At 39.7% G+C, this 23,698-nt stretch overlaps 3 protein-coding genes across 3 annotated transcripts in view; 1 reads left to right on the forward strand and 2 right to left on the reverse strand.

The window, feature by feature from the left end:
* Positions 1-12,470, forward strand: part of ppfibp2b (PPFIA binding protein 2b) — a 50,690-nt gene extending 38,220 nt beyond the window's left edge. The window contains exons 11-33 of the mRNA XM_072435974.1: positions 455-487; positions 1,044-1,105; positions 1,181-1,256; positions 1,324-1,406; positions 1,762-1,829; positions 1,905-1,970; positions 2,044-2,104; positions 2,286-2,333; positions 3,047-3,197; positions 3,331-3,363; positions 4,065-4,097; positions 4,216-4,351; positions 5,998-6,117; positions 6,198-6,348; positions 6,567-6,678; positions 6,760-6,848; positions 6,923-7,045; positions 7,160-7,279; positions 7,431-7,619; positions 8,086-8,274; positions 9,973-10,035; positions 12,018-12,080; positions 12,377-12,470. Of these exons, the coding sequence (XP_072292075.1) occupies positions 455-487; positions 1,044-1,105; positions 1,181-1,256; positions 1,324-1,406; positions 1,762-1,829; positions 1,905-1,970; positions 2,044-2,104; positions 2,286-2,333; positions 3,047-3,197; positions 3,331-3,363; positions 4,065-4,097; positions 4,216-4,351; positions 5,998-6,117; positions 6,198-6,348; positions 6,567-6,678; positions 6,760-6,848; positions 6,923-7,045; positions 7,160-7,279; positions 7,431-7,619; positions 8,086-8,274; positions 9,973-10,035; positions 12,018-12,080; positions 12,377-12,400 (2,093 nt within the window). The 3' untranslated portion in view covers positions 12,401-12,470. The remainder of the gene's footprint in view (positions 1-454; positions 488-1,043; positions 1,106-1,180; positions 1,257-1,323; positions 1,407-1,761; positions 1,830-1,904; positions 1,971-2,043; positions 2,105-2,285; positions 2,334-3,046; positions 3,198-3,330; positions 3,364-4,064; positions 4,098-4,215; positions 4,352-5,997; positions 6,118-6,197; positions 6,349-6,566; positions 6,679-6,759; positions 6,849-6,922; positions 7,046-7,159; positions 7,280-7,430; positions 7,620-8,085; positions 8,275-9,972; positions 10,036-12,017; positions 12,081-12,376) is intronic.
* Positions 12,471-14,138: 1,668 nt separating this feature from the next.
* poglut3 (protein O-glucosyltransferase 3) lies at positions 14,139-17,314 on the reverse strand. Its single transcript, XM_072435521.1, has 6 exons — positions 16,960-17,314; positions 16,344-16,541; positions 15,888-16,171; positions 15,526-15,742; positions 14,795-14,991; positions 14,139-14,617 (listed from the first exon to the last, which is right to left on the reverse strand). Exons 1-6 carry the CDS (start codon positions 17,195-17,197, stop codon positions 14,177-14,179), a joined length of 1,575 nt encoding a protein of 524 aa, XP_072291622.1. The 5' UTR covers positions 17,198-17,314; the 3' UTR covers positions 14,139-14,176.
* An 882-nt stretch (positions 17,315-18,196) lies between these two features.
* cyb5r2 (cytochrome b5 reductase 2) lies at positions 18,197-22,375 on the reverse strand. The gene is made up of 9 exons (XM_072434880.1): positions 22,274-22,375; positions 22,052-22,192; positions 21,624-21,696; positions 21,411-21,517; positions 21,142-21,271; positions 20,486-20,569; positions 19,958-20,043; positions 19,779-19,878; positions 18,197-18,456 (listed from the first exon to the last, which is right to left on the reverse strand). The coding sequence occupies exons 1-9, from the start codon at positions 22,286-22,288 to the stop codon at positions 18,284-18,286; spliced, it is 909 nt and encodes a 302-aa protein (XP_072290981.1). The 5' UTR covers positions 22,289-22,375; the 3' UTR covers positions 18,197-18,283.
* Between the last annotated feature and the right edge of the window lie 1,323 nt (positions 22,376-23,698).

Below are 23,698 nucleotides of genomic sequence, written 5' to 3' on the forward strand. Positions count from 1 at the left end.
ATTGGTAGAACTGACGCTTCTAAGTGTGCAGCCTTAGTCACAGCAAAACGTTCTGGAGAAAATGTGGTAAACGGGTTTAAAATGTGTATTTGCGATATAAAGGCGCGCAGCAGACAGGGAAACGGGCGCGTCTTCACATGCTCCGCGGGACCGTTCACAGGCTCCATCACAGACTCCCGCAGGATTTTGACGAAAAATTGCTTCACGCGCTCTTATCTTTTGACTTAATACCGCTTTTTATATTTCATTTAATGCTATTTTGCATTGTCGGCGGTACTTTATAAAAGAAAATTGATAAGAATTTATTTTATTTATATTGTAGAAATCAATCATCTAAGTGCGGCGGATCCGTAAACCAAGTAATAAAATAACCGCGGCCTAAGATCTATGGTAACAACTAACCCCCCTATTCATCTTCTGGAATTCTTTGTTTCTTGGCTGCCCTCTGCTGTAGAGGAGGTCTATATCAAGCAGCTTATTAACAAATGTAAGACAAGTTACTGTTTTTATTAAATTTATGTTTTTTAGAATATTCTGAGGGATTTTTAGTTGTGAATGTTTTGAGTTTTCGCCACACTCCAATCGACATACAGTAATAACTTTGTTGTAACACATGCAGGAAATCAGCTTTGACCTTAACAAACAAATGTGGAGTACATATCCTAGAGTCATGCTTGTGAGCAGTCTGTTCACTGTCATTTTGTGTTTGGGGCCATATGGCATATATTTCCTGTTACTCGCCCAGAAGGATATTAAATATTATTGTTTGCTCTATAATCTCTTAAATCCAATATTGATAGATATATTCTGCATATACCTTGAGCATTTTAGACAATGTTATAGAGCATGTTGTTATTTAGTCCTTTCCAGGTGTTGCATGGTGCTGCTGGTCATTTGCTGAGCCTGTTTATTCATGTTAGCGCATCGCTCCTGATTGCATGGCTGTCCTGTCTGTCACAGGTTTCCCATCACATCTCTGTCACCTGTTAAATGCTCTTGACACAATGAAGCAAGCAATAAAAACTATTCATATTTTGCTTTAGACCATGAATACCAGAGACTCAAGGTCGGCATGGAGACGCTTTTAGCATCAAATGACGAAAAGGTAATTGAGTCCATCATTATTTAGTTTTTTCTTTTTTGAACATGGCTAACACGCTAAATGACTGCATTTGTTCAGGATCGTCGAATAGAAGAACTCACATTACTGCTCACCCAGTACAGAAAGATGAGAGAAATTATGGGGCTGACATTAGGTAAGTTATTTCAAAACTATAATGTTTAATAATACTTTTAAACTGTACTTGTGTTTGTAATGTCCAGGCAGCAGTGAAGAGGAGCTCAGCTGCAGTCCTAAGCTCAGAGCCATCACACATAAAGCACACTCAGACATCATCAGGTCAGAGGTAAGTGCAGAATATAGTTCAACATTCAAGTTCCTGTACATTCAGAATACTGACCTTGTATATTGATATGTGCAAAATGGAGGCCGGTATTTGCATACTGCCACTAAAGCCATGTTATCTACAGTACATTAGTTTAATAGTAAACATATTATATTTTAACATATAAACTACTGGAGTAAGCGTTCACCCAAATGTATTCTGACACTAAAGTGTGTTAGATGTGTTCACCAGTAGTGGTTCAGCACTTGACAAAGTTGATTTTAGGCTCTTTTAAAAATGTTAATGAAATTTAAAGTCTTAATTGAGTTGCTGCCTGCTTTCAACACAGAAAAAAATAAGTTGTTTGTCTCTGCAGATGTCCTCAAGAGGATCTTCACCCCTCATGCTTTCATCATCCCCCTATCAGAGAGAGCTGGAAAATAGGTACAGTCTGACCTTTTTCAGTCAATATAGATCTGCTACTGTGACTTACACTGCCCTGTTTGTGATATTCTGTAGCTTTCAGAACTCTTTAGAGGTGTCTCTGATGTCAGCAGGAGACACAAGCCTATACAATGGGTCATGGTAAAGTATAATGATTATATTATAATATGTTTAAAAAGTCATAGTCTTGTTCTAAAGTGTCTCATTTGCCCAGGCCTCAGCGGCGCCTCCTGTCCACCAGCCTGGAAGAACTGCAGAGTGGATCCTTTAAGAAGGTTACCTTCTATAGTTGTATATACTTTTAAATATTGTATATTACCTATACCACCATAACAATCTAATAATGGGGCTGATTGAACATGATATAAACTTCACTAACTGTGGTGTTTGATTCCGACGGTGTGTGAGTCTGACTCCTAATAACTCTGGTCTGTCTCTTTGCGTCTTTCGCTTTAGGCCATAGAGTTCCAGCCTGTAGAGACTGAAACGGAAGTAGTTAATGAGGTACTGCAGTGCTGCTAACCTGCATCAACATCACTGCTGCGCCTGCCTCAACGTTAGCATGTCTATGAATGTGTGCTTGCCTGTGTTGTGTCGAGTTGTACACATTTACTATTATTTTGAACATAAAGCTGAATGTATTTGACATCACAAGTAGAGATGCAGCAGCTTTGCACAGATTTCCTTGGACCCCCTGACCCCAGTGTGACGTCTAAAGAGCATTATTTCCAACACACATTCACTTTTTCCCACACATTGCACTTAGTTTTGCTGTGTTCACATTCACTGAAGTGGCAGGGTGAGGGAGCTGTCACTGCTGCTCCATCTCCACTGTGTCTTAGACCTTTCTGTTTCTACTCTTTCCAGAGGATCTCTTATGTAACAGTGCAAAGGACACACACCAGGACACAACATGACTCGTACTTTTAAAGACTAAACAGGGACTTTACTACTAATGTTTTCATTCATTCATTCTGTGAGAATTTGTGTCCTTGGTCTTTCACTACCAAAGTTTTCCTCATCCAAAGCTCATATATTCCAACCATCTTCTCCCCAAAAAATGTAATCTTGATAACTGCACTGGGTTAGGGTTAGATTGTTAGTTGTAGTGCCATGTGGTCACACATCCTGAATTGTCTATTGTTACAGCGTAGTCGTACTGTATGTAAATTACTTGGAAATGATGTCCAGACATTCCGTATGTTTGTATTCGGCAGGACGCCCACATGGAGCTTAACAAGTACCAGACTTTACCAGGAAAATTAAGCAAAAAGAAAGAAAGAAACATGGCCACAGAAGACGATGGGGAGTACATGTCTCCTGTCCAACTGTCTCCTGTCCACACCCACGATCAGAGCTACACTCCGAGTAAGTTTTATCGTTAAGAATCTATACCATGTCTTATATGACTAACAGTTACTTGGCATATCCGGGGTTTGTTTGGGTCATTTACTTTAACACTGCTTCACATACTCTCTTCTGTCTGTCCCTCTGGCCTCAGTCCGCTGCAGGAGTGCCAGTGCTCCAGTGTTAGGTACTGTATTCACACTGTAGCTATTAGCTTTACCAACATTGTACCAAAATTATAATTTATGGAAAAATAGGATTGTAGCTGTTATGACACCTTTTACATCTAATTTAATTTACATAATTTCACCTTAATTACATCATTTGCTTTGGTTTGTTTACAGTTTTCTAGTTAAATGGCTTGACAAAAGGTTGAAATACTGTTGATTTGGGGCAACTCAATGCCACCCACTTACTTGTGAGATGATGGTGAGTGTAGTGTCAATGTCTTCTTTCAAAAGCTGGGATTTTCCACTTCCTGTAGTATGAATGTTCAAGCTGCTAAAAATGTGCACTTTGCTTGGCCAAGGCTTGAAGCAGAGGCTAATCACAAAAGAGTGGGACCAGCAAGAGAGTTTCCTCAGTTTTTAAAGTAAATAACATGTTGCTGATACAAATGATGATGAGAGAGCAATATAGCACAAAATGCAACTTCTATCACCCAGTGGTATGATACTGCATCTACTGTTTTAGCTTTTATAATGTGTTCTCTATGTGACTAATCCTAAGCCATGTCCCCATCTCACAATGCCTTTAGCTCTCCTCTTTTTGCATGTCTCTGCACTCATTGAACACATATTACCATGTTCTCCGGCTCTTCTCTGGGGTAATAATGCGTGACTAATGCTCACTTCTGCTCTCTTCCTCCCTTCACTAACTCCGATTCAGGATCCCCCGGAAAACACGACCTTTATGATGTTGGTGGGTATTGCACATCATGTAAATATTGTGCAGTGCTCGGTGGCATTAAGATACATTTATTTCTTCTTCTTCTTCTTCAATATGGCGAAAAGTGCATTTTGTTGTATTCTTGTGACAGGACGCTCAGATAAGATGGACGAGTGCCTGCTGTCAGACCAGTCTCCTCTGTCCTCAGGAGTGGACTCTGGACAGCAGTCTCCAGTGTCTCCAGAAAACAGGAAGACCCATCGGGGCATCAGGAAATTGTGGGGGAAGTGAGTAATGGAGACAGAACTATGAAGCGTGAATATGTTCTTGCATACGCTATTTGGTTTGATTTTGAAAGAGATTTGACTTTAAAAAATATGAATCAGTCTAATCAAGCTCCATATAGCTTATTGTGACAAATAGGACAATAACATGTATCTTTACTTGTTCCTTTTGTACTGTATGAAGTCTAGTAGTAGTATATTGTATATTATTATACAGTAACGTTTTGCAACCTCGACACCATTATCCCACAAGCAGGTGTCAGGACAGAGAAGAAATAGTGTAGCTCTGGTGACTGTAAGTGCATTTGACTGGTTTTCATGTTTTCTACTTCATCGTGGCAGGGTTTTTTTTCTTTCAAAAATTAAAATACAAAATTCAGGAAGTAGCACTGAGTTCTAAAATAGAATCTATCTATGTGTCATCGTTTCCTTCTTTTTTTTACACCTACCACAGTTATGCCACAACAGCTACTTTGCATTGGTTCTACACTGCTGTGCTTGCAAATGCTCATTTCTGACAATGCATTATTTTTCAAGAATGTTGGGTTTGGGTTAACAACCAGCATTTTTTCTAAGGTTTGGCAGGTTTAGGAAATAGGCCCTGGCAGAACTGCATTGGGGGGAAAATGACTCCATCAATACTCAAAAAACATCCATGTTTTAGGGAAATTGGCTCTCCATTCACCCATCCAGTGCCCAGAGGAAAAATACACTAATATTACCGATATCTTCTAAAATGGGGGTGGGCAACCTACGGCCCGCGGGCCACATACGGCCCGTTTGTCTTTATGATCCGGCCCGCCAAGCATGCCAAGTAATATAAAAAAAATTAAAAAAATTGTGGTCCCAATTGCAAGATGTGGCCCTCGGCATTTTTTAATCCGGCCCCTAGAAAGATTTTAGTTTCTATTTTTTAACCATCTGTAACATCTGTCTGCACTTGTATCCTTAATAAATATGACATGAAATGAATTAAATAATAGATTCAATAGCCTATATTTGACAGAAAAGTGATATATATATATATATATATATATATATATATATATATATATATATATATATATATATATATATATATATATATATATATATATATATATATAGTGATAAATTTGATATTTAATTTTGTATTATATATTTTTTTTCACACCAATGATTGCGGGCCGGCCCTCTGCTCGAAGGAAAATAATTGCCCACCCCTGTTCTAAAATGTACTCTCCAAATAGAGTAGAATTGTAAACTACAAACATGATTAAAAACATTTTATTTTCTTTTAAACAAGGGTTAGGGTTGTATACATTTTGTGCCTTTGTTTTTACCAGTCCCTGAAAAAAAAGTAATGTTCAAGACAAAAGGTTGGGGACCACCTCTTTATCCTGTCATATGTGCTTTAATGGTAAATCAGAAATGTTCTCAGTGATCTCTGAGTCTGGGAAACGCTTCAACCCTTTTTTCACAGACAGAATCAATGAAGAAACCATGAGAAGGAGCTCTTTTGTATTTGTCTAACCAGATTCATGTAGTTCCCGTTGCAAATGTGAAGTGACATGTGATCTCAGGTGTGAGCAGAGCCATTAAATCTACCCTGAAGTATTAAACCATGTCAAAATGTGTCTGAACCAGCTCTTCTGTCTGTGTGCCTACAGGATCCGACGCAGTCAATCAGGCAGCCCTGTCCCGGTGCACAACTCAGACCTGGGTGACTTTAAGAGAGGGGGATATAGGGCCACAGCAGGACCACGCTTAGCGCGACCCACAAACTTACGGTAAAAATCCCACTTATGCAAACTTCAATAAAGTTTAACCCCAGAAGCTCATTTTGTGGTTGTGTTATTCTGTCCTGAAGGGAGTTGAGGGGACCGTTGTCTAAGTGGACAGCGGAGCAAGTGTGCGATTGGCTGGAGGACATTGGACTGGGTCAGTACAGCAGCTCAGCCCGAAACTGGGGCTCCAATGGGCAAACTCTACTGTCAGCCAGCTCACAGGAAATCGAGAAGGTATGGAGCGAATACCAGAAAGTGCATTACCTTAATGTATGATAATTGTATATCTCACTGTATCATGATAATAATCATTTATTTGAAATGTATAATTTTTAAAAGGGGGTTTAATTGTTGATCCTTGCTTACATGTGTGTTTCACTGCCTCTCAACTTGTACATTTGAATTGCTTCTCAATTGCTGTATACAATTATACAATTATTACTTATTTTTAGGAACTTGGCATAAAGAATGCGCTTCACAGGAAGAAGCTGCAGTTAGCCATCAGGTCATTTAGCGGCAAAAGACAGGAAAAGTCTTCAGATCTGGATTACATCTGGGTCACACGTATGTACTACACACATTTATTTTACTCTTCACTTTATACATGCATCATCCATTTTAAATCTTTTGAATATGTTTTCAAAGGTTGGCTTGATGATATTGGTCTCCCTCAGTACAAAGACCAGTTCAATGAAGCCAGAGTAGATGGACATATGTTGCAGTACCTCACAGTGGTAAAACCTCATTTTACACATCAGCTTTTGTATGTTGTGTAAAATATGTTTTGACTAAATTGTATTTTTGTTAGAATGACCTTTTATTCCTGAAAGTGACGAGTCAGCTTCACCACCTCAGCATAAAGTGTGCCATCCACGTTCTGCATGTCAACAAGTTTAACCCAAACTGCCTCAAGCGCAGGCCCAGCACTGAGGTATTCAGTAAGATCCATTATATTCATGATGTGCCAAGATTCAAGACATGCACTAGAGCAATAGAAAATACATAGGAAAAACATAAATGTATTTTTTGTATTACTTTGTTTCAGAGCCAATGCAGTGAGGTGGTGCAATGGTCCAATCACAGAGTCATGGAGTGGCTCCGGTCAGTGGATTTAGCAGAGTATGCACCCAACCTGCGGGGCAGCGGTGTACATGGAGGCCTCATTGTGAGTAAAGATTTAAAAATAAATGTGAATAAATATTGTCTAACCCTTTTAGATAAACATGTAAGAAATAATAAGCAGCTAGAATTTGAGTGGTTTGCTTGTATTTCAATCCCTGGTTGGCCAGATTACCAAAAAAATGCATTTGGTGCAGATGCTGGAGCCCCGTTTTAGCTCGGACTCACTGGCCATGCTGCTGAACATCCCGCCACAGAAAACCCTGCTGAGACGCCACCTAAACACTAACTTCAACAGCCTGGTGGGTCCACAGGCTCAGCAGGAGAAGAGGGAGTACACAGAGGCCCCCAGCTACACTCCACTCAGCATCACGGCTAAAGTCAAGGTACAAAAACAGGCATCAAGAGAAACAGGCCAGCCTGTGTGCACAGAAAACACCTAAATCCATGCAGTGTCAAGTCAATGTAATCCTGAACCATTAAATCCCTTAGTTGCCACCCCAGCTAAATCTCTATGAGCACAAATATCACAACTCACACCCAGTAGCTGGGAGGGAATAGGAAACATTTTCCAAAATGCTCCATACGGCTTGCTAAACTGTTTTAAAAAATCTTTTGTTGTTTTATAAAAGGTTAAAAATTTACATTGTGTAACGTGATCCATTCATATTATTACATTACAGGACAGCGTGTTGTTATGCTCTATTTTATAGATAATATCAAGTTAAATGTTTGTTTGTGTTTTATCCTTTGGAGCACATAATACAGGCTCAGAATGTGCCTTGTGCTCAAGTCAATTTGTAATGATATTACCTAGTGTGTAAAGTATTCTCTATTCTGTTTTGTTTTTAGCCAAAGAAGCTGGGCTTCTCAAACCTGGCTCACCTGAGGAGGCGGCGCCAGGAGGAGGCCACAGATTATGTTTGTCCCGTGGATTCGTCCTCAGCTCAGTCTCTGTCTAATGGGACACAGGTGCGGCCGTACTCTGGCTTCAGAGGTCTCAGCCCCATCCTGGACCGGGACGATCGCCCCCAAGACCAGGTGGGACCGGAGGACAGGATGTTTGACTCATCGCCGTGACAGCAGCCCACCCACACCATGGACCATCAAACTGTCACAGCTGCCCTGCTTTGGCCCCTCCCTCCTATTCCTTTAACTCCACCCTCCATCACGCCCTTAAGCCGTGCCTTGTGCTGATCCTGTCCAGAAGACGATGCCTTTTATCAGCAGGCAGCAGACTAACCCAGCTATTCCCCGTCCTGTGCCATGAGCTAATCTCAGGACTATTTCCACATAGACAGTGAAGAGGAATGGATCTGAGGGCCATGCATTGCCAACACATCTGTTTGTAAAAATGCAACTAATATAGTATAATAAATACTCCAAATGCACTGCTAAGTGTGCACTGTTTATGAAAATCCCCTCTGATTATCGAGAAGATGAGATAATGGTATCACGAAACCCAGAAGTTGCCAACGGGACTGTCATGGCTTCCTTCACCTCATGTAGTGATGAAACATTGTGAAACTAGTTTTATAACAAAATGAGTCCGTTTGACTAAATATTACATAAATCAACATGCATATCCTGTGTTTTCCTCTCTAAGTTGTGATACCACCATCATGGTGTTTTGGTTGAGATGGATCTGTGCAATATTTGCATAATACAGAAGGATTTATTTATGATAAATAGAAAGATATTTATACCATAGTGTTACAATGGCTGAGCAAATGCTTGTTGAAAACTAACCTGTGATATTTTGTATTGTTATTTTTCCATATTTTATTCTGGATTAGTATTTTTTATAGTAATGAAAATTCTTATCCACTGAAAGTGTAAATGGCAGGTTTTCTTTTAATAAAAAATGTCAACTACAAAGTAAATCAAAGTATTTAATCCTAGCTGTAATTGCCTCAAAACACAGTTGAGCATGCTGCAGAGTGATATCTTTGTATCATCGTATTTGTATGCAATGTTTGCTTCTAATAGTGGTGCATTCTATCATAGAGTGTAACATCAATGAGCAGTAGATAGATACGACAATAATATGACTACATTGCCGGATGGCCTCTATTCGAAAAGAATAGTATGTACGTTTTTTATTTTAAATTTAACAAGCAATGTGCTCTCACCACAATCTGTCTCCAGATTTGACGTAAACATGTTGAAATCAAATATTGCTTTTCTGAAAACAATTCTTTTTTACAAAACACTGGAAGCCTCATCTGGAGTCTCATTTGTGTTGCCAGTTTCAATATTTAAAGCCAGTGTGTCTAAACCTCTGTGTCCTCTCTCTGATCTGATGGTCTCTACCTAAAGCTCAGCGCCTGCACCAGCAGCTCAGTGAGCCTGGAATCCCTGAGGTTCTGAGCTGAACATGAGCCATGGCCTGTGCATAAACTGAGAAGGAGACAAACTTGTATGTGACCTCTATCTGCAGGTTAAGGCAACACTTTTTTAAAAACATTAAGAGTACAAGCAACATACCATTCCTTTAAATAAATATCTACAAAGATGTCATATAAAAACAAACTATGTACATGTCTTTGGATCTGACATTGTCAACTAACATATTCCTGTCATTATTCCCATGACAAATGTTGAAGAGAAAAGTCTCCTCTCTTAAACTGTAGTGTTAACATTGCTGGAATTGTGTTATTGCTAAATCAAATTGATTGTAGAATTGACTATTTACTTGTGTGTCAGTTTCATGGCATAACCAGTTTGTGTGTGCTGCAGATGGTGCCCTCACAGGAATCCATGTTAGAGATAGAGACTTCTGAGAACATCAGCATCTTCACAGTGAGTCCCCTCACAGCCGCTGCTGCCTAATGAGCGTCTTCTTCAGCTCACTGCACTAAGACTAGAAGAGACTATCTGCAGACTAAAACCAAACAAATCAGTCAGATTCAAGTCAGAGGCTGATTACTACAATAATTCTATTGCACTTGACAGAATCAACTATTAATGCCAGGCCCATTGCCAAAATCTTACAGATTGTATTTACTCTGATCAGGCTGTGGGAGATATTAGGATGTTGAAAAACTATTCACAGTTTGACAACACAAGCCACTCAAATGCAGTTTTAGGATTGTTTTACTGATCCCAGCTGCTCAGATTGCGTTCTAACCTTTGCTTTCCCAACATGCTTTGCTTGCAGTTCCTGCAGAGTGAGTATGGGCGCCCTCACATGGTAGTGAACAGTCAGTCTACCTGAGCTGTACCTGAGCTGTGGATCCTATCAGAAATCTGGTGCCGATGAAAAAGGCCTTCCAAATGGACTAAAACTGTTATCCTCCCCCCCAGCCTTAGTCTTATACGTCATCAGGTGGGTAGAGTAGCCAAAACAATGTCAAGAAAGGGTAAAAAGGTATTTTTGGAAATTACTACAAGAGGAACTGTCTGGACGTAACATCTGAGTTAATGCGATTGGAAGGACAAAACATTAAATGATGGAACAAAATCTGAAATGTTCAAAAGATCGACCAAAACAGGGCAACGAGACAAATATTTAAATCATTTAACACTAGAACTCCCAGAGTTTTTAAACTACGAGAAATCCCAGAGCAGTCATTTTGGCTGCTCCCATTTGAACCAATGGAAAAGTAACTTATGCCAGGCTCCACGTGCAGCCAGCCGCAGGGTTGTGAGTTCAAATCCCATTCACACTAAACTTTCCAGTCTAATGATGCCTACGGGCCAAACAATATAAAAAAAATGATGTCTGTTGCCTTGGAAGTGGAAAACTGTCATTGAAATTAATGGAGTTCATGGTAGAACTTCTCAAATCTCCCTTACATTTTAAAATGTTCTCAAAATCATAAGATTGAAACTAAATATATAAAGCTACAATAAAAGTCAAAAAGTGACGAGCACAAGTGTAACTGAACACTGCAGGATAAACATTGTAGAAAAAATGAAATAATAGTCTGCAACTGTTCAGTCCAGACTATCTTTTTCAAAAATACTATTCAGACAGTTATTTATTATTATTAATCAAGTATCACGGTCTGATGCCATATGTCACTCACAGTTGTATCTACAGTCAAGCTTCTTGCTAACCAAAAGGCAACTAATGCAAATGCTTACAGGTCACATAAGGCAAGACTATTCTTCACCGTGCAATCTGCTCAAATAAATGCTTCAGCAACAAGACCATTTCATTCACATCCAAAATATCAGCTACATCAACTATCCCAGAAATGAAATGTAATAATGTAGTTCATACAAACTCTCAGATGTAAACTACTGTACACTATCTGACTTGTCCTGTTTGTTTTCTGTTTCCTCAAACCCCAAACTGGGTGTAATTGTTCACTGCTGAAATATGACAGTTTTTAATATTTGTTGACCATTTTACACACATGGTGACTGTAAAAATGCAGTGTTAAAATCCACTGATAAACGTTAAAATTATATAATTAAATAGCTATTGTTTGTTTGTGGTTTATGGCTATCAACAGCTGGCGAGTGAGCCCACAGACAGTGATAGTTAATGCTATGTTAAATGTATATTAATACTGAAAGTGCTTATGGTTGTGAAAGTGTTGTGTTGTTTACCATTTAAGCCCTCAAGCTTCCACAGTTAGGCCCAACAGGTAAGATGAGTCTTCTATTGACTTAAACACATTTGTAGTTGAAGTATTTGAACTTTCAAGCACCACACCCATGAATACATCATGAGGCTTCTTCTGGATGTTGGGATAGAAAAACTCACTTTTACGCAAAGTCGTAGTGCAGTTGGACCCACAGTCGGCTCCGGCAGAACACACTGTGTATTTCAGCAGGGCCCGGGACCAGAGACCAGGACTAGAACTCACAAAGGGGGCTGTCCATCTCTCATCCTGGTAAGTACTTTCACACATACACATACATCTCTATACCAACAAAAACACACACATACAAATCATTCAGACCATAAGAAGTGAGAAATGACTGCAATATCTGTCTTTATTCTCCTTTACAGACTTCACTCACATTTGAGACAATAGTCAATATTAGAGTATAGGTTCATAGGGGTTATAAAAGATTGTGAAAGTAGCTGATCAAATGGAATTATTATATTAGACTTTTCTGCATCAACTGAAATAATTAAATAAAGGTGCACTAATTGGTGTCTAACACTGTATGTATATGTTTGCAGTACATCAGAGAAACAAGCCTCTGACCTGTGTCCACCTGTGTCCCTGTCCACCTCACGTCATGGGCACATTGGGCAGTAAACCAGACCAGTTCTTCTCCTCTTCTTTCAAAACTGTCCCATCCAGGAGCGCATGCTACGACCAGAGGACACACTCCCAGAAGAGTATTTTTGCCACCCTAAGGAGGCCCCCCACCGCCAAACCCAATGACTTCATCCCCCTGTTCAACGACTGTGTCTCTGTGGCAGCGGCCCGCACTCAGGAGTACCTCACATTCAAGGATCCAGAAAACACCTTCTCCCCAAGTGCACAGACGCTCACTGAGGTACGGCTCTATATTTGGGAACATAAGTGGAGTGTGTGTGTGTGTGCCGTAGAGGTCACTAAAGGACACAAACAAAAGAAACAACCCAAAGCAATGAAAACAGCTTAAATATACTCTACCTAACCTTAGAATTGTGCTTTCCTCTAACAGATCTTCCTAATGACCTACATCTCAGAGACAGTCTTACTCGACCTGACAAACACATTTAACTGCATAGTGATGACTCCAGGGCAGAAGATCCTGCTCGGGGCCGACTGGGTCTGGGCCGTCCTGGACAAACCCACCAAGAACCCACGCATTCAAATCGCAGTCCACGTCCTGCACCTGCCCGAGCGCGAGGGGAACCACCTCCGCAGTAACGCAGAGGAGACGTGTGACGAGTCCATGGAAGTGGCACAGATGGCAGCGGGCGACAAGAACATCTGTGAGAAAATGGTGGACTTCTGCGCCTCTATCGGGAAAGACTGTTACGCCCTGTTCCTCTTCATGGGCCGGAAGAATGACAAAGACAACATCTACGGGGTTCTGAGTAACAACTTTCAGGCAGCGATGGGAAAATGTGACAGGATAGACAGAAATCTGATTGAGCATTTCTTTAAAGGCTCCAGGTACCTCCATACGGCAACAGGGATGATGCAGGCCATTGTCACAAAGAGAAATGATGATCCGCTCACACTTTTGATGAAATTTAGCTAAACCAGCAACATAAGGATTTAAATGAGCTCATCCAAGTTTCAAACTGCTGTGGGGTTTGGCATTATACCAAGTACACCATATTTGCTTTTGATCTTATTGGTCTGAACACTTCCAAAAGATATTAACAATTCAAAATACTGCCATTTTCATGATTGTGGTCTAAACATCCATGACTCTATTCCAATGTGCTTTACAGTTTTTACATTATTTTGTCACTTTCCGCTCATAATTATTCAGGCTTGACATGGGACACATTCAAAAGACACACTCTGATTTTTGTGGCAGTAGGTATAAAAAAAAAATGTGTAGTAACTGGACCATTTTGTTTCTTTATAGATGATTATATTTGTGGCAGATGAATCAGGATAACTTTGTATGTGCACTGCTGTTACAAACCGCTAATGCCAAGAGCAGCGCTGACTCTGCAGGTGCTAAAACACTAAGAATGACAAAAGAGAAACGATTTGTGGAGTAGAAGCATAACTTATTATAACTTGTATACCGTGAGCTAAAGTTTAAGCCATTTTGTTGTACTACTACTAATGCTTTTGTTATTAATAGCTACTCAATTATAAAATGTTGTAGAATTTCAATAAAAAACGTACAATATTACAACATATAATACTTCATTTACTGTATTTATTATCTCGGTTTAAAAACAGTAACAACACACATTATAGAATAGTAATAGCCAGACATAATATATCAAACGTACAGAGACTGGACAGGATTTGTTTCTGTAAAAGCAAATCTATGTGTGGAATGTAAACTTGTTTGTGCTTCACAGTTCATCATTCAGTCTGCGTCTTTCCTCATGCGTTGGCCTCTTGCACGTACAAATGGCAGCGTTGTCATCGGGCTGAGGCACATGCTCCATATCTTTGTGGCGTTGTGGTTGACCCGTCTGCCTTTGTGAGTACATGAGCAGTGCGTTGTAGTAGTAACAGTAGAGTCTGCTGGGCTTGAGCAGTTCTCTGGCCGCTTCCTGTCCCGTCCTGGCCACCTTCTGTACCTCTGCATCGTTCTCCTTGGCCCACCGGATTTTGTCCAGGAGGTCGGACAGGTCCCTCTTCACTGGGATGTAGTGAGTCCCGGGTTTAAGGTGGATGTAGAAGTGCTCGTAGTAATGAGAATCCTGCTTCAGAACAAGACTTTCCCCCAGCATCAGGTACGGGAAACGGTATGCTGCCACTGTTCCATCTATGTTTACTTGGTATTTGTACTGAAACAAGGAATCATGATGAACATTTCCTTCATAAAACACTTGGTAGATCTTAAAAAGGTCTGGTGCATGCAGCTACTAGGTTTTGGCCTATTCCAGATGTCCATCTCCACATATTTATCAATAGATTTCGTGGATCTTAGGGCTGGCACAGAGACTATAAACTACTACATTTACCTTGAAAAAGTCAAAGAATCCCACAAGTGGAGCTTTGCCCACTTCCTTCTCTCGGTCTCTGAAGAAGAACCAGCCTGTGATGCCAGCGTCCAACAGCTCAGGGTGTTTCTTTGACATGGCAGCCAGCTGCAGGCGCTCCTCTCGACTGTCCCGGCCTCGGAAAAAGGCTTTAGAGGTTTTGTTCAACCACGGAGGGCCTGAAACAGAAGGCCAACATTTATTACATAGAACAGAGGATGAAATCGGTTCCGTCAATAATATGCATTTGGTTATAAAAAATATATATACATTATCTGTATGTATATATATGTATGTATGGCAAAAATCAAATAATGGTGTATTTGTACTACTATAACAAAATAATTAAATGCATGTCCTGAAGACTGGATGGTGCTTTTGTGTTAAAGGGGACATATTATGTATGATATCTTTAACCATGGATTTCCTTCATTATCTCACTCAGAGCTGTAATTTGATTGATTCATGCAGATTTGAGTAATTCAGTTTTGTCTCATATTTGAGGCTTGAGTGCTCAGAAAATTAGTTTGAACCTACCCCTCTAACTCCACCCACTTCTCTGCATTTACTGTGATTATTCAAAAGAGTCAGACCGTAAACCGGGTATGAGCAGTACCAAGAAGAAAAGAAAAAAACAAACATTTGAAGTCTTCTTTAACAAACTGCCCAACCTAAATATAGTTTTCAGTGCTTTTATCTACGGCCGACTGTACCGGTATGACCCTGGACAGACAGCAGGTCGTTGGTCACTCCTCTCATGGTCTCCAGAGTGGAGTGTGTGACCTCATAGGTGGGCAGGACGATGTCTCTGGTGTCAGTGGATCCACACCAGGAGAAGATGGGGAGAGGCCCGGGACTCGTGTGTGCACTCTTTGTTTCTAAAGGCCAGTCACCAACATTTATGTGAAACTCCACATCGGGTATTTTCACCTGGGAAAATAAATGCAACTTTAAAAAGTATTCCCTACCCGTACTTTTAAATAGTAAAAACTAAACATGACAGAAAATCTTTTTCACTTTCAAGGCAGATTTAAATCATATTATACATCTCTGAGGTTACCATAAAGCCTAGTACCTTCCTGGTTAAAGATAGCAGAATTTCATCGGAAAACATCTTGAAGTCGGTATATTTCCCTTGAGTGCGTCGATACACCTGGTTGTTAATAATGGTGTAATGAACGAGACCACCTCTGTTAGAAAATCTTTTAGGGACTTCCTGTCTGAGGCGTTGGAGGTCTATTGTAGGGAATGATTTAAAGTCAGCCAGAATCTGAGGCTCCTTTTTGGGGCACTGCAGCTCCTCCAGCCAGGCTGAAGCGTCAGGCTCTGGGCAGTCACAGTACTCATGGTAAACTGAACCTGGAAGTAGAAACATGCTTCATAGATGTCATTTCACAACAATATTTCTGCATTTCTATTTGGATGGTATCATTTTAAAGCTGAAGATTCATGTTAAAATGATTCCTTGATATTCTTCCAGTGTTAAAATATTCTTTCAGGTTCTTGTTTTTGTATTTAAGAGAAGGCAAACCTTGTAAAGTGTATGGTGACTTGGCGACAGGAGCATCTCTGTGCAGGACCTGCACCTTAAGGCCCTTAGATGCTGTCCCATAAAGCCTGTATCGGACCAGGAACGAACCATCTCCTCTGTCCAAGGGTTGGGCCACATGGATACGAATGTACTCCTTTTGGTCCAGGGAACTTATTTTCACATTAAAAGCATCTTTACCTACAAAATAAAAACAACCTCTTAGCATCCCCAGTAAAGAGAGAAGCTGTTTCTGAACCCTGTGGAGAACAGGAAGGATGGCTGGGCTTGTAATTAAGTAAAAACAATGTGGAACATGGATCTATTAAAGGATTGATTTGACTGACAATAAGTGTTTTATGTTTTACATGCCCAGGAGGAGGTTGATAGTTCCCTTTTCAGATGATGGACAGAAGGGAATGTTATGCAGAAATGAATGAATTAAAAACCTTTTAAATCCCCAAACAACATCTGATTGTCAGCTGATCCTTTAAAGCAAACTATGTCAAAGGCTTGACATGATCACAGTGGACAGGCTGCTGTATGTCACATTAGTGGTTAAGCAAATACAGAAGATGATGCTCTTTGTGTTTTTGAGGCTATTTCTTGTCTACATTACCTGGAGATGCAGTCAGGTTGTGTCCATCTGAATCTACTGCTTGGATGTAGAAGTATCGCACAGGTAAAACAGTATCTGGCTGCAGCCCTGAGCCCCAAATCAGACATTTCTCTGGGCTGATTGCTGCTGAAGTCCCATGTACCGGCGAGACGCAAATACACGCAAATAAAGCAACAAAGCAACAAAATAAGTCTTTAGGAAAAGTGCTGGATGCGTCTCTCACACGCTCCCAGAACATATTCCTTAAAAACTGGGTAAAAATGGCTTAATTGTGTAAATAATTTAGCAGAAAGTTTCCCCACTACGCCGACATATTGGAGTGAAGACGGGCACGCCCACTTCCAGGGGATGCGTTTGCGAGCGTAGGAAATGTTAACACTGGTCACTACAAAACAGATAAATGTTAACACTGGTCACCACAAAACAGATAAATGTTAACACTGGTCACCACAAAACAGATAAATGTTAACACTGGTCACCACAAAACAGATAAATGTTAACACTGGTCACCACAAAACAGATAAATGTTAACACTGGTCACTACAAAACAGATAAATGTTAACACTGGTCACCACAAAACAGATAAATGTTAACACTGGTCACCACAAAACAGATAAATGTTAACACTGGTCACCACAAAACTGATAAATGTTAACACTGGTCACCACAAAACAGATAAATGTTAACACTGGTCACTACAAAACAGATAAATGTTAACACTGGTCACCACAAAACAGATAAATGTTAACACTGGTCACCACAAAACAGATAAATGTTAACACTGGTCACCACAAAACAGATAAATGTTAACACTGGTCACTACAAAACAGATAAATGTTAACACTGGTCACCACAAAACAGATAAATGTTAACACTGGTCACCACAAAACAGATAAATGTTAACACTGGTCACCACAAAACTGATAAATGTTAACACTGGTCACCACAAAACAGATAAATGTTAACACTGGTCACTACAAAACAGATAAATGTAAACACTGGTCACCACAAAACAGATAAATGTTAACACTGGTCACCACAAAACAGATAAATGTTAACACTGGTCACTACAAAACAGATAAATGTAAACACTGGTCACCACAAAACAGATAAATGTTAACACTGGTCACCACAAAACAGATAAATGTTAACACTGGTCACTACAAAAAAGATAAATGTAAACACTGGTCACTACAAAACAGATTTTATTAAGTTGTTGCATCAAGTTGTTCTTCTCTGATGCTGTATTTGACGTATTAATATGAATCTCAAGTGTAACATAAGAAACAGACATGCAAAGTAAGCTGCTGTTTTGTCAGCCAAATCAGTATGCAAATATATTGTCAGTTTTGTGGCCCAGCTTGTCCAGATTTGGCAAACACGCGCACTGGATCATGGGTGGAGGACCACACAGCACAACCAGGACATCAGTGGAGGGAGCGGGCAGGTGGTCCTGAATCATGTCCACGGTCACAAACCCTGAGCTGTAGCTCCAGACTGAGGAAAACACACAGAAAGAAGAATCAGCTCATGCAAAATGAAGAAAATGAATGTTTTAAGGCACTTAAAGCTTTACAAAAACTTTACAGAAGACATATTTTGGGGTATATAGTATTAAACTATAACATAAAGAGATGAAAATGAATGTGATTTCTTTAAACCCTACTTGTTTGGCCCAGAGGCTGAATTTATTGTTTAGAAGAAAGTACAGAGCAGTGGGCGGAGAAAGGGGGTAGGTGAAAGCAGAAATGTTATGGGCACTTAAGCCTAAACATGCAGGACAATACTGGGTCACTCAAACATGATTGAATGTATGGCTTTGTCTGGAGTTACTTCAGCAGAGAGAAGCTTAGTGCTGATGAGTGAGAAATAACAGAAGTGACATTCAAAGACAGATTATTATTATTATTATTGACACCACTAATAATGGAATTAAGTTTTGAGTCTAGGGGTCTAGGGGGGAAGATTATGGTGTGAGTTGGTAGTCTTAGAGAAACAGGCAATTAATTAATGACATTGTGAACACAAGAGCAAAAACTGTGCAAGGATCAAGGGCCTCTTCAGGGTGGTATAATGGCTGCCAATGACAGTTTATGTAACTCTGTCACACTCATTAACTTGAGTTTGCATGAAGGATTATGTGAACTAAGACATGAGTGTAGAGCTAAGCGTCAGTAACACCTTGTGGGATGAAGTGGGTATCATGTCAGCCTCATGGATTTTCCTGAAGCTAAAGTCTTTGTATCTGGGAAAGTGTTTGAAATGTTAAACATTCTCCTCTTTTTCCATTCTTAAGATGGATTCAGACTGGCAACTCCATCCTCTGCACCAGCTCCACGTGTATCACCTCTTTATCCATAAGCTACATGTACAAAGGTCTGTGTATCACTATAGAAACTTAAGTTTAGGCTCATTATTCAGGTTATAGAGGTATAGAGATTATTGAGCCACACATAGAGTGATCCGCTGACGTTGTATCAGTTTTAAATGACTCTAGTCTGGATTATAAATTTGTTGTAACTTAGTTATAGTTAGGGATGTGAATCGGTTTAATACTCAAATAAACTATATACACACCTAGAAGACTACATCTGCCACTAATAGACATGATTCACAGTTGTTGTTTTGGTCTTTGGTTTGGCTCTACAGACCAGACTGCGCTGTAAAGTTCAGTTTTTAGACAGAGGAATGTGCTATTACAGTACAGTTACCAGTTAGCCACAAACTTACTGTCTAACAATGGGATGAACAAATTTGAGAAATGCAGCAAACCTTTCCAGTCAAATGTATCATTATGTGTAGGATAAGGAGCAGTTTACCCTGTGGAGGTTTGTCCAGTGTGTACCACAGGCTGAACTGGTCGGGATGGTTCTCCTTTACCTCCTCCAGCTCTTCCCTCAATAAGATATCCTTCTCTGCCTGTAAAGGACAAAATAAAATAAAATATAATCAAATCACTTGTAGGAAAGTATATTTTATGTCTTGGAACATGACTGACCTGGTTGGCAAATATGAGTGAGCATTTGGTATTGTCTGAGGGATCTGCTGTGATCCTGCGGACCAACTGCAGCATTGGAGTGATCCCTGACAGGATTCAAGAGATTTGTGTTAAGCCATGTTTTTAAAGCCTTTTGTAGACTCGACTAGTTGTAGAAACTAATCAACTGTGGCAACAAGGATGTCAAGATATTTGATTATCCACAACACAATCTAATCATATGAATAAAAGTACTAATAAGCATGACTATTGAAACTTTTTCAATTCAATTTCTTCCAAAAATGTACACTTAATTTTATAGTCCTTTTAACGTGTCTGTTTATATTATAATGCATTAAAATGTAAAGGATTTCACTTTTATTTTGTCCTGTGTTAGTAATTATGAATAATCATTCAATTGTGATGTTTCTTCTCAGAATAATTGTAACACTAAAATTCAAATTGACATGGCTGCATGGCACCGATTAAAAAATAAATCTTAACAAATAAGTTCTTTCATTTAGTGACAGAATATAAAATGTTGTGCACCTGTTCCTCCAGCGATCATAGCCACATGCTTAAACTTCTTTATTTTAGGCTCTGACTTCTTGTCTGGTCGGATGGAAAAGTTTCCTAAACAAGCAGAGAAGTTTGGGCTGCATTATAGTGCCATCTGCTGGAGAAAGTACTTCACTTCAGTGTTATTCATTATTTGAACATGTAGAAATGTCAACAAAGTTATCATATTATTATCAGACAGAATCACAATATTACACAATATTACTGGACAGTTTCAATATAGATTCTTCCCCTTGTTAAGGAACCGGCCTAAATGACTGAGGGAATTTACAGGTTCAAGAAAACTCTGCTTCACTGATAAAAATCCAGTAGTGTGTGGTGGCTTTTATAGATGGGTAAGCAGACTCAGGGTGTCCATCAATATTAAGTGGATAACATAGAAGTGAAAGTGCACTCACGTATCCCACCGAGCTAAACTCTCATACCTGATATAAGTGCTGAATGGACTAAATAAGCTCACTTCACTGAACATGGCCACAGACTGAGCAGCTGCTGGAGAAGAACCAAGTGTCCAAGGTCATTTTAGATTTGAAGGGTCAATCACTGCTTGCCTTGATTGCCCTGACCGCACGCCGCTGATAAAAGCTCTTAACGCAGACATCTTGACCATGTAAAACAAAGCCTACCATTGCCTTTGTAGATCAGAAGACCACTGGGGCCTCTGAAATCCATGCTGTCTCCGATGGCCATGTGGTCCAAATACTGAGACATTTTTCCTCCTTCTGGAAATGACGGGTGCACATTTTTGTAGTACACCTGTAATATGAGAAATCACAATTTCAGTAATGATAATAAATATAAATATAATGATGCAGACAACTGCTAGTCATGTATTTCCACCACATTTTACAGAAACTACAACTAGTGGACTGTGCTTTTATAAAATGGTCAATACCTTCACGACAAGGTCCACGTGTCCCTGGTCTTCATCACTGGACACTGGGGTGTAAGCGCGCACTACAAGAGTGCCATTGACTTTTGCCGACAGGTACACGTGTTGGCCTATGGAAGACTTAATTAATTACATCAGTGCATGTCCCATGAATCAATCGATATTCATATATAACGTGTACATTACTGTACAGATATTTGATGTTTGATACAGTACCGACTGGCAGCCCAAGGATGTGGGAAGCAGAAGGAAGGCTAAAGCGAAACTTCTTTGTATCATGGCTGATTTCCTGTTCAAGAAAGAGACAGGTACAATTATAATCCTCACACGCACAAAGAGTAAAGATTCTGACTGCACACATTTAGAATAGAGAATTCTTATTTATTGTTCTTGATTGTGTAAATGTGTCTATAATTTGTGTCTTGTCATATTTTTCCCATTTAAATGAGAATCAATATGAGAGGATGACACTTTGCCCTCAGTTGATTTAGGTTATAAATATTGCAAATATATATTATTAAGTATAAAACTGATAATGTATTATGCATGTATAATATTTTGGTAACTAATGGGCTTTAAGTAGAGTATACCCAGAGTTAGTTCATTCATTCATACTGTAGTAACTAGTATTGTTAACATGTCACCTGTTTGTCAACCAGGAGCAGTGGATATTTCACTGTAGGATCCTGGAGAGTGACTGGCAGCGAGTTCTTCTGTTCACCACCAGAAACTTGGAGAATGAAAAACAGCACTGTTGCTACAAGAACACACACTGCCACCACAACCTGCAAGAGAAACAGAAAAGTATGACAAAGCTGCACAAACCAAACAAGTACAACAGTATAAAAGTATAAAGTTCTTCTTACTAGTATTGGGTCCATGATTTTGGCTGGGTTAACTATATCAGAGTTTCCTGAAACCACTGCACTGTCAAAGTCCACAATTGGAAACAGTTCAGTGTAACAGAAAAGTGAAAGGGGGTGTGGCCTCTCATTGAGTGAAAGGTGAAGCGCTTGACTTTGGACCAATAGGAAGCCAGATTTCCACTCTCTGCACAGCCCAGAAGTGGTGCACTGTCACAGAGCTGAAGATCCACATATCACCCCACAGTGAGGGAGGGAAGAGGACAGGGAGCTGTACAAGGCTGTGTTTCTGTATGTCAGGAGAGGGCAGGGCTGAACTACACCCATAATTAGATAATAGCATTGGCTATCTTCATTTATTTTTCATGTAATCAAATGCTTTAGAACATGTAGCCTAAATGCCATTTTATTTAAAAGATGTGGGCCTTGTAATGAAACAATAACTGTCACTTGAAGACAGTGTTGTCTTTAAGTACAGATACATTATAGAATAGTGAACAATACAAAAGAGTAAGCTATGGGATAAAAAATACTGAATAAATGAATGTATTGTTTGGTAAACACAAAAAGTGCACTACATCCAAGCACAAAACAAGATGAGGAATAAATGTAACTCTAATAAATCTATTATGATAGGAGACTTTTTAAGTATCCTGGTTTTGCGTGTGTCCATGTTAACACAGTATCCCAGTTTCAATAACCCGGTTATGACAGTATCCTGGTTAACAGAAACCAGTTATTCTCAATGGGATATTACGAAAGTATCCAGAATACTGTGGCATGTAAACACAGTATCCTGATTTCTGGATTTCTCACACTGCTGCTCTACTGAGCATGTGTGGGGTAAAGAAACACATTTGGCTCATGCAGATCATTTCCCCCTTTTGAGGAAACACAGGGCTTTTTTTATCTGTGTCATTTTAATAACATAAATCACTTACGTTGCCTTCTGTACTAGACCGCTATCTTTTAACAGCAAAATCATTTCTGTGGTGGTCTGTGTTGCTCTGAGACAGACCGGACGCTGTGAGACTCCGACATATTTTTCCACTGTTAACATTTGTTTTCAGGTTGTGACTATCCTTTACTGCCTCATGCACTTATTTGAATATACCTTGTACCTGCGGGCAAAAACCTCAAGCTAAAGAGCCATAAGTTAGCAAATTTGCTCAAATTGGCCCTGCTTGTGTCTCGCATGTAGATAATAATGATAGAACATAGGGAAACTGATTTTTTTAAAACAGGGTACCGGTAATCTGTTTTACAAATGAATTCATCAAACAGCGACTGAAGAGTAAAATGTAGAGCAACCTGTTCTTCAGGAACTAATACTGCTGTCCAAAGGAATGGACAAATGTACACACAAAAATGAAGTGCTTTTGGTCCGGTCAGATTGTCTCCGGTCTCATGGGCACAGACTGTCCCTCC

This window comes from Eucyclogobius newberryi, unplaced genomic scaffold (genome assembly GCF_026437365.1).
Source record: "Eucyclogobius newberryi isolate DKJ021-1_F unplaced genomic scaffold, fEucNew1.0.hap1 SCAF_7, whole genome shotgun sequence".
NCBI lineage: Eukaryota > Metazoa > Chordata > Actinopteri > Gobiiformes > Gobiidae > Eucyclogobius > Eucyclogobius newberryi.